The following is a 14,887-nucleotide window of genomic DNA, read 5'->3' as shown; positions in this document are numbered from 1 at the left end:
TGAACTCAAAATATACCTGATATTTCATGAAAAATTGACTTAAAAAGCCTAAACTTTATGAAAACTTATGTTTTCCTTAATGGAAGGCTTATCTCAAAGTATTCAGTCACCAGGCGATGACAAAGAAGTCATCTTTGATTACAGAAACTCTAGTGAAGTAGGAATTCTATGGATGATGGAGCTGGTTTACGACTTTGAGTAAAGAAAGGTAAGGAAAGTAGTATCTTGTCAAATGATGTCATCTTCTCTAAATCTCTCATCATTTATTCAAGTATTTTGCAACAGAAAATGGTAGAAATGGAAGCCATCTCCCTTCAGGATGCAGCAAGGTTAAATGACTGACATTTCTTCCTTTTGTCAACCTTCACTTCTTATCTATAAAGTGCATTATCTTATTAGCACCTTTTAGAAATTAACATAAGTTGTTTAGGTCTGTGGACCAGTTCCAAATTTCACTACTTTTGAATGAAAAAGTTTTAAGGTTTTGAAAAAGTTTTGAAAGAAAAAGTGTAATACTTGTGCACAAATATAAGCACTTAAGATCCTTTGCTAACCCATCTGCTTTTGCTGCTTTGATGAAGAAACTCAACAGAACCATACATAACTCACTGCATTTTTACAAAGGCATGCTTTGGCACTGAAAACTTGGCCAATGGTACCTTCAACTTCTAAGGCAACTTCAATGACAGTATGAATTGGTACCTTTTCAAGAGATGCTGGTTCAGAAATGAAAATACAAAGCTCTTCTCTTCTACTGTAAACTCCACTGGCTTTCCAGAAGTAATTGACTAAGGGTGTTTGGGTGGCTCAGTCAGTTAAGCATCCAACTCTTGCTATTGACTCAGGTCATGATCCCAGGGTTGTGGGAATGATCCCCATATTGGGCTCGCACAAAGCATGGAGCCTGCTTAATATTCTCTCTCTCCCTCCCTCTCCACCTGCCCCTCCCCTGTCGCTTGCGCACTCTCTAAATAAATAGATAGACAGAACTGACTACATTTGAGGTAGGAGGTTTACTGTATTCAAAACACAAAGAAAGACCATTCCAAGAATAACTTCCAGGAAGGAGTTTACATATGATTTGACTTTGGTGGCAGTCCCACTGGGTCATACAGATGAGGTAAATTGACTCATAACCACTAATCACTCACAATCACTATAATGAATAATGTCCAAAAGCCATAAGCTCTTTCAGGTAAGTTACCTCCCAAGAAGAGGAGATTGAAACTAGACAACTATGTGAATCTTTCAATACATGAGAAATGCTTCCCTGAACTCAAAAAATGACTAAACCTTGTCAATTTGTCTGTAGACAAAAACCTGCAAATGCTAAAAATCACTGATGAATTCCTATGTTTTATTCAAACAATCATAAAATTGAAACATGTATTCATACTCTTCTTGCTTACACAGAATTCACCAATAAAGCAAACTCATGCCAAAAAGCCTGACTTAGAAAACAATGACTTTAGGGGCGCCTGGGTGGCTCAGTCGGTTAAGTGTCCGACTTTGGCTCAGGTCATGATCTCTCGGTCCATGAGTTCGAGCCCCGCATCGGGCTCTGTGCTGACAGCTCAGAGCCTGGAGACTGTTTCAGATTCTGTGTCTCACTCTCTCTGACCCTCCCCTGTTCATGCTCTGTCTCTCCCTGTCTCAAAAATAAATGAAACATTAAAAAAAATAATAAAAAAAAAAAAAAAAAAGAAAACAATGACTTTAACTTCAAAAATATTTTATTTATTTATTTATTTATTTATTTATTTATTTATTTATTGAGAGAGAGAGAGAGAGAGAGAGAGAGAGAGAAAGCATGTGTGCACGTGGGGAAGGGGGAGAGAGAGAGGGAGAGAATTCCAAGCAGGCTATGCACTGACAGCACAGAGCCTGACGAGGGGTTCAATCCCACAAACTGTGACATCATGACCTAAGCTGAAATCAAGAGTTGGATGCTTAACCAACTGAGTCACCCAGATGCCCCAAGAATAGTATTTTCTTGCAAAAGGCAAAGTAATATATGGACTTCGTCAGCTTTAACATTACATTCAAGAGTCAAAATTTTCAGTACTGACAGAAAAGCCAGAATTGTTTCATTATCAAAGATAACACCTTTGTTGCCATATCAAAGACTATGCCATAATTTTAATTTTGCACTGAAGTTTACATTTGAGTAGTACAAAATTTTAGTATTTACCGTAGATGGACAATTTATGTTTATTACAATAGAGGACAGGGACAGTCGTTGACTGTTATTATGAATAAACTTTTAAATGAAGAGAGATACATACCTCAGGATTGAGAATACTTTGAGGTTCTATGTTAAGGAAATAAGTTTATAATATAATCACATAAACTGTTTAAGACTACACGTCTGTACCACGTGAATTATAACTTCTAAACAGTTGTGACCTCAAAATTTTATTCAGGCATTACAAACAATTTTGTCTACTATTTCCCATTGTAGTAAGATTTCTCATACATCAAAAAAAAAAAATCTATATTAAATTTAAATCAATCCATTATTTTGTCATTAGCTCTGATAAAAAATCTGTATAATGAAGTTGAAACTGTTAAATTAAACACCACTTCTCACTTCTTTAAGATTTATTCTGAATTCTCTTTTCATTTCCATTGGACATCAAGACTAAAAAAAACAAAAAATGCAGAGATGGGGCCCCTGCGTGGCTCAGTCAGTTAAATGTTCAACTCTTGATTTCAGCTCAGGTCATGATCTCATGGTGGTGAGATCAAGCCCCTTGTGGGGCTCTGTGCTGGGTGCAGAGCCTGCTAAGAGTCTCTCTCTCCCTCTCCTTCTGCCCCTCCTCTGAGTGTGCTCTGGCAATCAGTCTCTCTCTCACTCTCAAGAAGGAAAAAAAACCCACAAAAAGAAAACAAACCAAAAACGCAGAGACAAAAATGGTTTTTAACATTAAATTTACTAACTGATGAAAAATGTATAATGCAAAACTTTACGTAAATCATCAAAGAGTAACAAAAAATAAGCAAGATAAAATGCAGAAATTATAGTTTAACAATTTTATTAAAAAATTTTTTCTTTTAATTTTTTTTTTAATGTTTACTTATTTTTGAAAGAGAGACAGACAGAGCGTGAGCCAGGAGAGGGCAGAGAGAGGAGACACAGAATCCAACGCAGGCTCCAGGCTCTGAGCTGTTAGCACAGAGCCCGACACGGGGCTCAAACCCACAAACCACGAGATCATGATCTGAGCTAAAGTCGGACACTTAACCAATGGAGCTACCCAGGCGTGCCTAAAAAATTTTTTTTAAGTTTATTTAGTTATTCTGAGAGAGAGACAGACAGACAGACAGCAGGGGTGGGGCAGAGAGAGAGGGAGGGAAAATCTCAAGCAGACTCTGCATTACCAGCACGGAGCCAGATGCAGGGCTTAAACTCATGAACCATGAGATCATGACCCGAGCCAAAACCAAGAGTTGCATGCTCAACCAACTGAGCCACACAGGTACCTCCCCTGTCCCCACAAAATTTATTAAGGATGGGGCTTGAACTCATGACCCTGAAATCAAGAGTCACATGCTCTACCAACTGAGCCAGTTAGGTGCCCCAATTTAATAATTTTATTTATTTATTTTTTTTTTTTAATTTTTTTTTTCAACGTTTTTTATTTATTTTTGGGACAGAGAGAGACAGAGCATGAACGGGGGAGGGGCAGAGAGAGAGGGAGACACAGAATCGGAAACAGGCTCCAGGCTCCGAGCCATCAGCCCAGAGCCTGACGCGGGGCTCGAACTCACGGACCGCGAGATCGTGACCTGGCTGAAGTCGGACGCTTAACCGACTGCGCCACCCAGGCGCCCCCCCAATTTAATAATTTTAAAGACAGACTCATTTCTACCATAAAGTGAGTAAACTATTAAATATTCCTAATCACTTTCTATGTTTCTACTTAGAATTCAGAATATTTGATAAAATTTTCAACTACTTAAAATGTGTTGTTACTCAGTTCTAAACCATTATATACAAACATTATCATTACATTTTTATTTCTTACCAGCTTTTGGTTTCACAAGCCCCACAGCAAGAATAGTCTCACTAAGTCCATCAAAATAGGCAAGGTCTCCTCTGTCAAACGGTAAAGAAAAACATGTTATACATACACAGAAAACAAAGTTTTATCCTAAAATATTCTTTAAGACTACAGGATGCAGTGAAAAATAAGCCAGCAAACAAAACTGTTTCAGTTCCAAGATTCAGGCACACAGGCCTGTCTAAAGCTAAGCATAAACCAGGCGAACAGAGACAGCTGCTCCCTATTCCAAACTTCTCCTCAGCCAGGTTGCAAATCTCAAGTAATAGCAGTTCTGTTGGGTTAAGACCCTCTCAGAAGAACAGACTCACAGGGAAAGCCTATGGCTGAGGGTGGACAGAAACACTGAGAAAAAGTCTCTAGGAACCCAACCTATATTCTAAGTGCAAAGTAATTCTAAGGAATTTGAAACCTGTGGTCCACTGAGGGTAACCAGAGCAATAATAAAACCAAACTCAACTCAACTCTTGACTTGGAAAAAGTTAACTTTCCCCGAAATAAAGACCTACTTGATAGGCCCTAGCAAAAAAAGAGACATACCCATATCTAAGGATGGATAAACACTACTTACTGCAGTGTCCACTGTCCTACACATGGCATCTGGCTTAAAAATAAACACATGAGACACAAAAAAGCACAGGAAAAAAAAGCCTGTCAAGAAACAAAGAAATCAACAGAAATGGACTCAGCTAGGAGACAGATGTCTGAACTATAAGACAGGAAATTTAAAATAAATGATTATCATATAGGTATTAATGAAAAAAGGGGACAATATAAATAAGCAAATAAGGAATTTCAGCAGAGAGATGAAAATTACAAGAAATAAGTGAAAATGTTAGAAATAAAAAGCACAGCACAGAGAAAGAACATCTTGTAAGAACTTTTTAAGTAGACTTGACATACTTAACAAAAGAATCCATGAACTTGAATTTGGGTCAACAGAAATTGTCCCAATTGAAACAAACAAAAAGAATGGAGAAACAAAAACAGAACAAAGTATCCAAAATCTGTTTTGAATAACATTAAACAATCTAACGGAAGTGTAAAAATCTCAGAAGGAGAGGAAGAGAATGGGGCAGAACAAATATTTGAAGATAATCACTGAAAAATTTCCAAAAATGAAAGACATCAAACCAAAGATCCAAGAAACTCAGAGAACACCAAGTAGGATAAATATGCCCGGGGGGTGGGGGTGGGGGAGGGATATTCATATATATACATATACATACACATATATATATACACATATACACACATGATCCAGACCTTGAAGAAAATTTCTGGTTGTCCTGAAAAGAGCCAAGCAAACAGAAAGAAAACTCCTAAATGGCCACATATGTGGACCAGGTTTTCCCATTTCCCCATGCTGTGAAAACTGGCACAACCTCCAGAAACTAAGACCAATACTGGGGATGTTAGGTGTTTCAGAACAATGAATTGAACAAGATTACGTTCCTATTATCCATGTGGTATTAGGATTTATAATAAAAAGCTAATGGAATAATTGAAATGAAACCTAACATTTTTGCAGAATTGAATTTGTGAACTAAAGATTTATATACCGAGGATTTGTGCCTGGATTTTTTTTAGTAAGCACACTGTTCAAATAATTTTTCTTTAAATAAGTTCTAGTTTGAACACGGTAAGGTTGGAGTGTATATTCCATGAGGACAGGAGCTACACTTACCACATTCAATATTGTTCCTAGCACAAAAGAGTGTCTGATACATAATAAACTCAACATTTTATTACATGGATACATTACATGTTGATGGAAATACAGAAATTTTCATTAAAGAGAAACCCTTTTTAAGGAAATTATCCTTACATTTGTCTATAACATAATTTTTTTTGTTTGTTTTTCTAAATAGATCCACACCTAAATGAAGTTGTTTTATTCCTTAGTATCAAAACGACTATGTTACAATAATAAAAGCAACTAAAGTTCAGGGTATATGAAGAAAAATCACAACCATACATCACTGCTATTAGAACTATATAACAGTTCAACCATAAAAAATAGCTATGAAAAGTTCTAAATGAAAAAAAATCAGAGAACAAAAATATTTTTATTTAAGCTACAAGTTCTCATTTAGTATCACTTTAATTCAGTGATAGTGTGTGTGTGTGTGTGTGTGTGTGTGCGCGCATTCCTAACAGGTGCTTTAATTACCCAAGGGCAAGAGAAACAACTACAAGGGCCTTCCTCTGGTTATCCCACTAATCCCCTAAAGACATTATGAGAGAGAAATGGTAGTAAGCCAAAATTTATCTTCAAAAAGCCAGAGTGAGATTACCAGATCAATAAACTATTTTAGCAAGAATGTCTTGAGCCGTCACTCAGATTACTATATACACTCAAATTACACATGGCCAACCTCATGGAACAAAACTGTTTAGTCACTTCAATGAATTAAGAGCCTCCCAATTCATAAAAATGCATCAAATACACAGGTCTTTAAAGATGTCAAACCATCTCTCAAAAAACTACTAACAGATTATCTTATTGGAAGATAAGAGCTTGGAAACTAGACCCCTGCTATTCAGAGTGGTACTTAGACTGGCAGCATCACTGGGAGGTTGTTACAAATGCAGACTCTCGAGGCTCGCTCAGAACTACTATAACAGAATCCGCACTTTTAACCTCATTCTCAGGTGATCAGTATGCATACTGAGAAGCACTGACCCAGATGTTAGCTGAATGAAAAATAAACCAGGCAGCTTCTGATGAGTAGAATACTAGCTGCCATTAAGATAATCTAACTTCTAATCATGCTAAAGCAAACCAGCATTAAATACATACCCATCTTCATAGTTCCACATGAATATGTCACTGTCAATTGTGAGCCAAGCTCTGCTGATAGGAGGGAACACACCCATCATGCAGTTACACTGCATATCTGAAGTAGTGTGGATGTAAGGCAAAAAGATTTCAATCTTCTCTTTCTTAAGCTTGTTTTGAAAGATTTTGATTTAAAATTTATGATTAAAAAATCATGATCTGTCCACTTTTTAATAGAAAAAGCAATAAAGGGTGCCTGGGTAGCTCAGTCCATTAAGTGTCTGACTTCAGCTCAGGTCATGATCTCAGGGTTCATGAATTCGAGCCCCACATCAGGCTCTGTGCTGACAGCTCAGAGCCTGGAGCCTGCTTCGGATTCTGTGTCTCCTTCTCTCTCTGCCCCTCCCCCACTCATGCTCTGTCTCTCAAAAATGAATAAACATTAAAAAAAATTTTTAAAAAGAAGAAAAAGCAAATAAAATATCTTGATTTCTAATGAGTTTAAAGACATAGTGTATGACAGAAATAAACCTGCAATTTACAATTCCTAAATAATGCCATTTGACCACTTAAAATGTATTTTAAAGGACAAATATGTTTTTACCATTATTAAAGACGAATACTGATCATGAATAACACCATTAAATTTTGACATGAAAAAACTGTTCTACTGGACCACTTTCTCCCAACTGCATAAGAGCAAGAGTGATAAAAAAAAAAAACATACGGCATGCTAAAGTTAGGCCAGGTGACAATTTGCAAGCTTCTTATATATAGTACAATTGAAAAATAGACAAAGAATTATATTGTGTAATCATAAAATGAGGAAAAAATTGTGAAATAAAATAATTTCTTAATTAAATGATAATTTTTTGCATGGTATTATCAGAAGATTAAAGAATATTAAGAAACTGGGGCGCCTGGGTGGCTTGGTCGGTTAAGCGTCCGACTTCGGCTCAGGTCATGATTTCATGGTCCGTGAGTTCGAGCCCCGCGTCGGGCTCTGTGCTGACCGCTCAGAGCCTGGAGCCTGTTTCAGATTCTGTGTCTGCCTCTTTCTCTGCCCCTCCCCTGTTCATGCCCTGTCTCTGTCTCAAAAATAAATAAACGTTTAAAAAAAATTAAAAAAAAAAAAAAGAATATTAAGAAACTAAGAAAAGATAGAGTATGGGATAAGAAGTGTTGTATATTTAATAACGTTATTTTACAAAGTCTCAGAGAAATACTGAAAAGTTTAGGAAAAATATTAGATTCTACTAGTTTTTCTACTTATAGCTATTTTCTTAATTTTCCATTTCCTTTATTTTTCTAAAGCAGACTGTCCTGAAATTTGAAACACTTTTCCTTTAGTTTAATATATTTTTAAAAGTCTCAGATTAAATTTTATTTTATTTAAAAAAAAATTTTTTTTTTGGGGCGCCTGGGTGGCTCAGTCAGTTAAGCGTCCGACTTCAGCTCAGGTCACGATCTCGCGGTCCGTGAGTTCAAGCCCCGCGTCAGGCTCTGGGCTGACGGCTCAGAGCCTGGAGCCTGCTTCCGATTCTGTGTCTCCCTCTCTCTCTGACCCTCCCCCGTTCATGCTCTGTCTCTCTCTGTCCCAAAAATAAATAAAAAATGTTGTAAAAAAAATAAATAAATAAATAAAAATTTTTTTTAATGCTTTTATTTATTTTTGAGACAGAGAGAGACAGAGCATGAACGGGGGAGGGTCAGAGAGAGAGGGAGACACAGAATCGGAAGCAGGCTCCAGGCTCTGAGCCGTCAGCCCAGAGCCTGACGCGGGGCTTGAACTCACGGACCGCGAGATCGTGACCTGAGCTGAAGTCGGACGCTTAACTGACTGAGCCACCCAGGCGCCCCTAGCATATCATCTTAATGTCTATATTATGAGAGCTACAGATTGATACAGAAGCTTCCTAACAAATAACTATAAATCTTTTTTTTAATGTTTATTTAATTTTGAGAGAGAGAGAGAGAGAGAGAGAGAGAGAGAAAACACAGGAGTGGGGGAGTGGCAGACAGAGAGGAAGATACAAAGCAGGCTCCAGGCTCTGAGCTGTCAGCACAAAGCCCGATGCATGGCTTGAACCCACTATGAGATCATAACCTGAGCCAAAGTCGGCCCCCCAACCGACTGAGCTACCTAGGCGCCCTGCAAATAACTATAAATCTAATGCCTTTATAGGGTACGCCATACTTTAAAAAAATCAGATCAGATCTTTTTTTAGAGGGTAAGAAAACTCCTCTAGCAATTCAGTCTATGAAGATTCCATTAGTGTTTCATTCTTACTGTGAGCCTTAGAAATGCAATCACTTATAATTTTAATTCTTTCTTAAGATTTTTTTTTAAGTTTATTTTATTTATTTTGAGAGAGAAGGTGAGTGTGAGCAGGGTAGAGGCAGAGAGAGAGAAAGAGAAAGAGAGAGAGGAGAGGGAGAGAGAGAGAGAGGGGAGAGGGGGAGAGGGGGAGAGGGGGAGAGGGGGAGAGGGGGAGAGGGGGAAGGAAGGAGAGAGAATGAATCCCAAGCAGACTCCGTGCACTCAGCACTGCGCCTGATGCGGGGCTCCATCTCACAAACTACGAGATTATGACCTGAGCTGAAATCAAGAGTCAGACGCTTCACCAACTGAGCCACTCAGGTAGCCCTAAACCTTAATTCTAAGATACCATTAAGTGCCAAACCATACCAAAAACTTTTGGGGATGGGCAAAAGGAAGTACATGGCAGTTTTTGTTTGTTTTTAAACATTTTTAGAACAACATCCCAGTTTTAAAGTGTTAAAATATGAGAAAAAATAAAAATGAAAATCAGGAGTCTTCAAGCTAAAATGGGGTAAAAAGGCTTCCTTGGATAGCACTTAACTGGAAAGTACTACCTTGCAATAATATCATTCAAAAATGCAGAATTCCTTGTAAATGATTCACTCTCTTCAATGTCCAAGAACAATTAAGATGTGATTCAATTTTCAACACTCAATTTTATATGATATTTTCTAGGCACATGGCAAACTACTGACATACTTAAAATGTTTTTTTAAATAAAACTCTTAAATGAACTTACATACAACACACCAATTAAACACAAAGCAAGAATTAGAATAAGAATACTAATTTTTAAAAATTTTAGGGAGTTAAAAACAAGGTAAAAGGATACGTCCAAACTGTTCAACAAGTTCAGGTGGGAGAGGAACCCTTCGGATGGAACTGATCTCTGGAAGGTTGGGTACTGACAGCAAACCAGGTCCTTGTAGAGGATAATCCATATCTGACATGCCGGAAACAGTGGGATTATCTACAAGTAATAAAACAAAGCATTTATTAAAATAATATACTGAACATCAACTGGGCATATCGAAGCACTGCAAGCTACAAAAACAATTGTGTATCTCATAGTTAAAAAGGTACAGAGAAGGGGCACCTGAGTGGCTCAGTCAGTTGAGCGTTTGACTTTGGTTCAGATCGTGATCTCATGGTTCAAGAGTTCGAGCCCCGCATCGGGCTCTGTGCTGACAGCTCAGAGCCTGGAGCCTGCATCAGATTCTGTGTCTCCCTCTCTCTCTCTGCCTCTCCCCCACTCACACTCTCTCTCAAAAATAAATAAACATTAAAAAAAATAGAAAATAAAGTAATTCTGGCCCAATACAAAAGAGGCCTGAGAAAATCCAGTGTTAAAAGAGGGCTAATTACTGGTTTCAGCACTAACCAGACAGTTATCCTTCACAAAGACTTACTCTGTAAGTAAGGATATATTTAGTTCAATAATTTAGTTTCTATTATTTTACTAATCTGAAATGGGAAAATATTTATAAAACTACTTTGTGACTGTCAAATGAAACAACCGTGAACAAAAAAAAAATATTGATGGGGGAAATAGCTATTTCCTTTCCCACTTCAATATTAATAGATTAAAACAATCCTTGTGTTTTTGTTTTTGTTAGACCACCCCTCCCACACCAATAAGATAAATACATATGATGCCACATAAGCGGTATTTTATTGGGGGAAACCACAGACTGCTCTATAAAGTGTTCTCACTTGGCAACCTTTCTCTTGCTTTAAGACACAGACAACTAAGGGCAGGAGTGGGCTGGTCTATTTCCTATGTCTTGAACAGGGAGGTATTCTTTAGATCTCATGACCTTTTTATCCAGGCACCTTTCCAGGCTCTAAGTACAAAGATGTTGGGGAAAACTGACATATAAAAGAAATTCTAGGGGTACCTGGGTGGCTCAGTAGGTTAAGCATCTAGCTCTTGAGTTTGGCACAGGTCATCTCACGATTGGTGAGCCTGACTTTAGGCTCCAAGGTGTCACCATGGATCCTGCTTGGGATTCTCTCTCTGTCCCTCCCCAGCCCACGCTCTTTCTTTCTCTCAAAATAAATAAATAAACAACAAAAAAAGAAATTCTAAATGCATTATAGAAATTTAAAATATATGAGAGAGAAAAATGCAATCAATTCCTATGTACCGATTGATTACCCAGCTTCAATATTACTAATAACATGTCCAATCAGGTTTCATTTATATCCCTAGCTACTCCTTCTCTAATGGATTTCTTTAATGCTTATTTTTGAAAGAAACTGAGAGACAGCACAAGCAAGGGAATGGCAGAGAGAGACAGAGACACAGAATCCGAAGCAGGGTCCAGGCTCTCAGCTGTCAGCACAAAGCCCAACGGCGGGGAGCTCACAAAGCATGAGATCATGACATGATTTGAAGTCGGACGCTTAACCAACTGAGCCACCCAGGTGCCCCTCTAATGAATTTTTTTGAAGGAAATCCCAGACATCCCATTTAATCTTAAAACATACTAATTTTAACAGGATATTGCTAAGTGGAAATGTTAAATATTAACAGGACATGATAAATGGCAGTGGGAACACAAAGGATGGAATTAATAACTCAAGTGAGGATGTGAATGGTTAAGAAACCCCTCACAAAGGAAGTGATACTTAACGAACTTTGGAGGAATGTCAAGCAAAGAAGAAAATTCCAGATGCGAAGTAAACGATGACATAAAAGCATCCTGAAGAAAGGGCTTCTTATGAAAAACATGTTAAATTCTGTGTGACTGGAACAAAGCTGAGAAGATTAGGTTGAAGAGGTATGTGTAAAGGTGGATAGAATCGATTGGGGTCAGATAAGAGTACTCGAATGTATCCACTGTTTTTACATCTTGGTTTTCAAACCTGAGGAGGTCAAAGAGAGTAATGCTCTTCAAGATGAGTGTTGCTAATAGGCCACTCAGTTCTTAGAAGACAAGCTCACCGGTAAGTAGCAGTCAGGAACAGTACTAAATTTGTTCTGTTTCTATCTTTTCTCTGACTACAAGCCTACTCAACGATTTTTATAAATTGTCAGAAGTGTCGTTTAGGTTTCCATTGCACAGATTGTCCTTGTTATTTTACCTTGGTTATTGCTTACCCCAAATCTTGTCTCTATCTTACTTACACTTCTCTGCTTTTCTCCCATATCCGTCTCAAAAAGGGGTCACTTTTTTTTTAGCAACTTATGTAATTCTATATGCCTTGAGGAGCCTAGTCATAATTTAAAATCATTAAAATGTTTTCCAGTCACCTCTCTTTTGTTGACACATACACTGCCTTACCCTCCCAGTCCATCATCACTGCTAATATCACCATTCTCTTCCTTTATTCCAGCGGTAGTTCTTTTTAACAACCTTCATATTAAGACTTTATATTACACTAACTCTACACATACTAAAGAATATCTTTGAGAAAGATGGTAAATTTTCAAATTAATTCCATTTGCTCGTCTGATTTACTCTAATGCTAATAGGAGGAATTAACAAGAATGAGACTTAGATCAGGTGATCCTACTCATCTGGCCTCTGTGATGAACACTTGGAGGCAGTGAGCAGCTCGTTAAGGTTGGGGTCTTTCCCTCTGCTTCAAATGGCAGAGTGCTCGTCACTCCTACCCTCTCAAATATCGGCAGTGAAGTGAGGAAGAAAATAAACTGAAAACAGGCTCTTTTTGCTCTTCAAAATGTAGCAAACAGGGCCCCAAATCTCAAAACGTCTTCGCCGAGTCCACCCTGGGGATAAGGACCTAGTTAGGAATTCAGGCGAGAGTCCTTTCGGCTGAGAAAGCAGTTACCACCAAATGGGCACTGATCACTCACTTGGGGCAGACACCATGAGAAGCTCGGAAAGGTCCGGGTACATGCGGTCTTCTTGCAACTGACGGTCGATGAGCCGCCCTGCATTTTCCAGAGCTTCCTGCAGGGCTGAGGCCGACGTGGAGGCCGGCATCGCCGAGCCCAGTAAAGAAGACGGCATGTCGAAGTTCGGAGACACCAGCGTCCGGAAATAGTCAAGAACCAAGGAGAAAGGAGAGAAAACCCAAGACCCTAACTCAGACCCGCAGCTTAGGGCGCGCGCGCCAAACGAGCGCCTCGGCGCCTATGCATGACGCACTTCCGGTTCGTCGGGAGGGGAATTTGAAGGCTGTGTTTTGCAGACTCCCAGAGGAAGAAGTTGAAAGGGCTGGACGTTAGGGGCGGAGCGAGTGGGGGGTGGGGTGGAGCGGGCACTTCCCTGGGCGTCGCTGGAGGTTTGGCAGGTTGGGGAGTAGGAAATTCGTCTAGGTTGTATGGGGAAGGAAGGAAAGGAGGGGAAAGGGAAAGGGCTGGGAAAGGACAAGGCTGGGAGGGGTGGGGAGGGGGAAGGGAGCGGGTATCGGGTAAGTGGGAGCTGGGTAGTGCGTGGCAGCGCAGACTGCTTCGGCTCGGGTGGGTATCGCGAGCCGTCGATCTTTGTGTCTCGAGGTTCCCGGGTTGGAATCCTTCAACTGCAACTGCTTATGAGTTTGCACGTCAATTTCTTTGGTACTCCAAATAACTTCTGTTGTGAGAGCGGATAGGAGTTGGTAGGAGTTCACATGGGAACCAAAATTCCACTATATATCTTATAGGCTTCAGTGTAAATTAAAATTGTTTTCTGGCCGGCTCAGTCATCAGAGCATGCAACTCTTGATGTCTGGATCCTAAGTTCAAGCCCCACTTTGTGCCTGGAACCTACTTAAAAAAAATTCATCAGGCTTTTCTATTTGTGTGTGGTTACCATTACTATAAAGAATTGTAGGGCCTCCTGGGTGGCTCAGTCATTAAGCATCTGACTCTTGATTTTCCCTCAGGTCATGATCTCACACTTTGTGAATTGGAGCCCTGCTTCCAGCTCTGCTTGGGATTGTTCACCTCTCTCTTTGTCCCTCCCCGACTTGTGTCTTCCCACCGCCCCCACCGTCAACAACAACAAAACTTTAAGAATTGTCTGTTTACTGTTCCATGCAGGGAGTGGCTGCCTTCCTTTATTTCTCATTACAGAGATGAAGAAGAGTGTTCTAATTCATCATTTGATCCCCCAGCACAAATTAGAGGGACTGGTATAAAGTAAGCCACCTAATAGATCTCCAAGTACTATAAAAATTGAATTTATAATTTGTGTCACCCACTGTGCCTGGTGCTAGGAATATCACACTGACACATTCCTGTCCTTGAGGTGCATGATTCATGCAGGGACACACAAAGTAAAACAGTAAAGTGTATCACTCTAATTTTTTATGAGGTGTGTATTAACTGCAGAAGAATAAGAAATGAGCAAGGAGAGATAGACTTCATTTCATACAGGAGGCAACTTGAGTGGTCAAATCAAAGTACTCATTCAAAAAGCAATCCTTATTTGGAAACAGTAGCTGTCCTCATTTAGTCCTTATTTAGAACCACACTTAAGTAAGCTTCATCCAGTTATATTCTTCATAGTTTAGCTAGTCAGTGAATGCTTTACTCCTTATTGACTAGCTAAACTGAAAGAGGACTTCAGCTACCTTCATTTTGATCTCAAACTTTCTAATTAAGTTCATCTTTCCAGCGTATCTCTTAAGTCAGGCAAAAGATCCTGCTGGCAAACCATCCTGTGATGGGAACTGAAACTACCCCCTCAAGCAATAAGGACTGTCCTGAGCCAGCAAGACCCCATCTGTATTTGACCCCCGAGATAATGGTTGACCTGACCTTTG

General features: G+C 39.2%; 1 protein-coding gene across 1 annotated transcript in view; it reads right to left on the bottom strand.

The window, feature by feature from the left end:
• NUP155 (nucleoporin 155) overlaps positions 1-13,608 on the bottom strand; it is a 71,892-nt gene extending 58,284 nt beyond the window's left edge. The window contains exons 1-4 of the mRNA XM_042951774.1: positions 12,993-13,608; positions 10,002-10,139; positions 6,868-6,964; positions 4,029-4,099 (exon numbers count right to left, since the gene is read on the bottom strand). Coding sequence (XP_042807708.1) covers positions 4,029-4,099; positions 6,868-6,964; positions 10,002-10,139; positions 12,993-13,149 — 463 coding nt within the window. The 5' untranslated portion in view covers positions 13,150-13,608. The remainder of the gene's footprint in view (positions 1-4,028; positions 4,100-6,867; positions 6,965-10,001; positions 10,140-12,992) is intronic.
• Positions 13,609-14,887: the final 1,279 nt, after the last annotated feature.

Source organism: Panthera leo, chromosome A1 (genome assembly GCF_018350215.1).
Source record: "Panthera leo isolate Ple1 chromosome A1, P.leo_Ple1_pat1.1, whole genome shotgun sequence".
Taxonomy (NCBI): Eukaryota; Metazoa; Chordata; class Mammalia; order Carnivora; family Felidae; genus Panthera; species Panthera leo.
The sequence above is the reverse complement of the archived record's forward strand: the minus strand, read 5'-3'. Positions and strand labels throughout refer to the sequence as shown.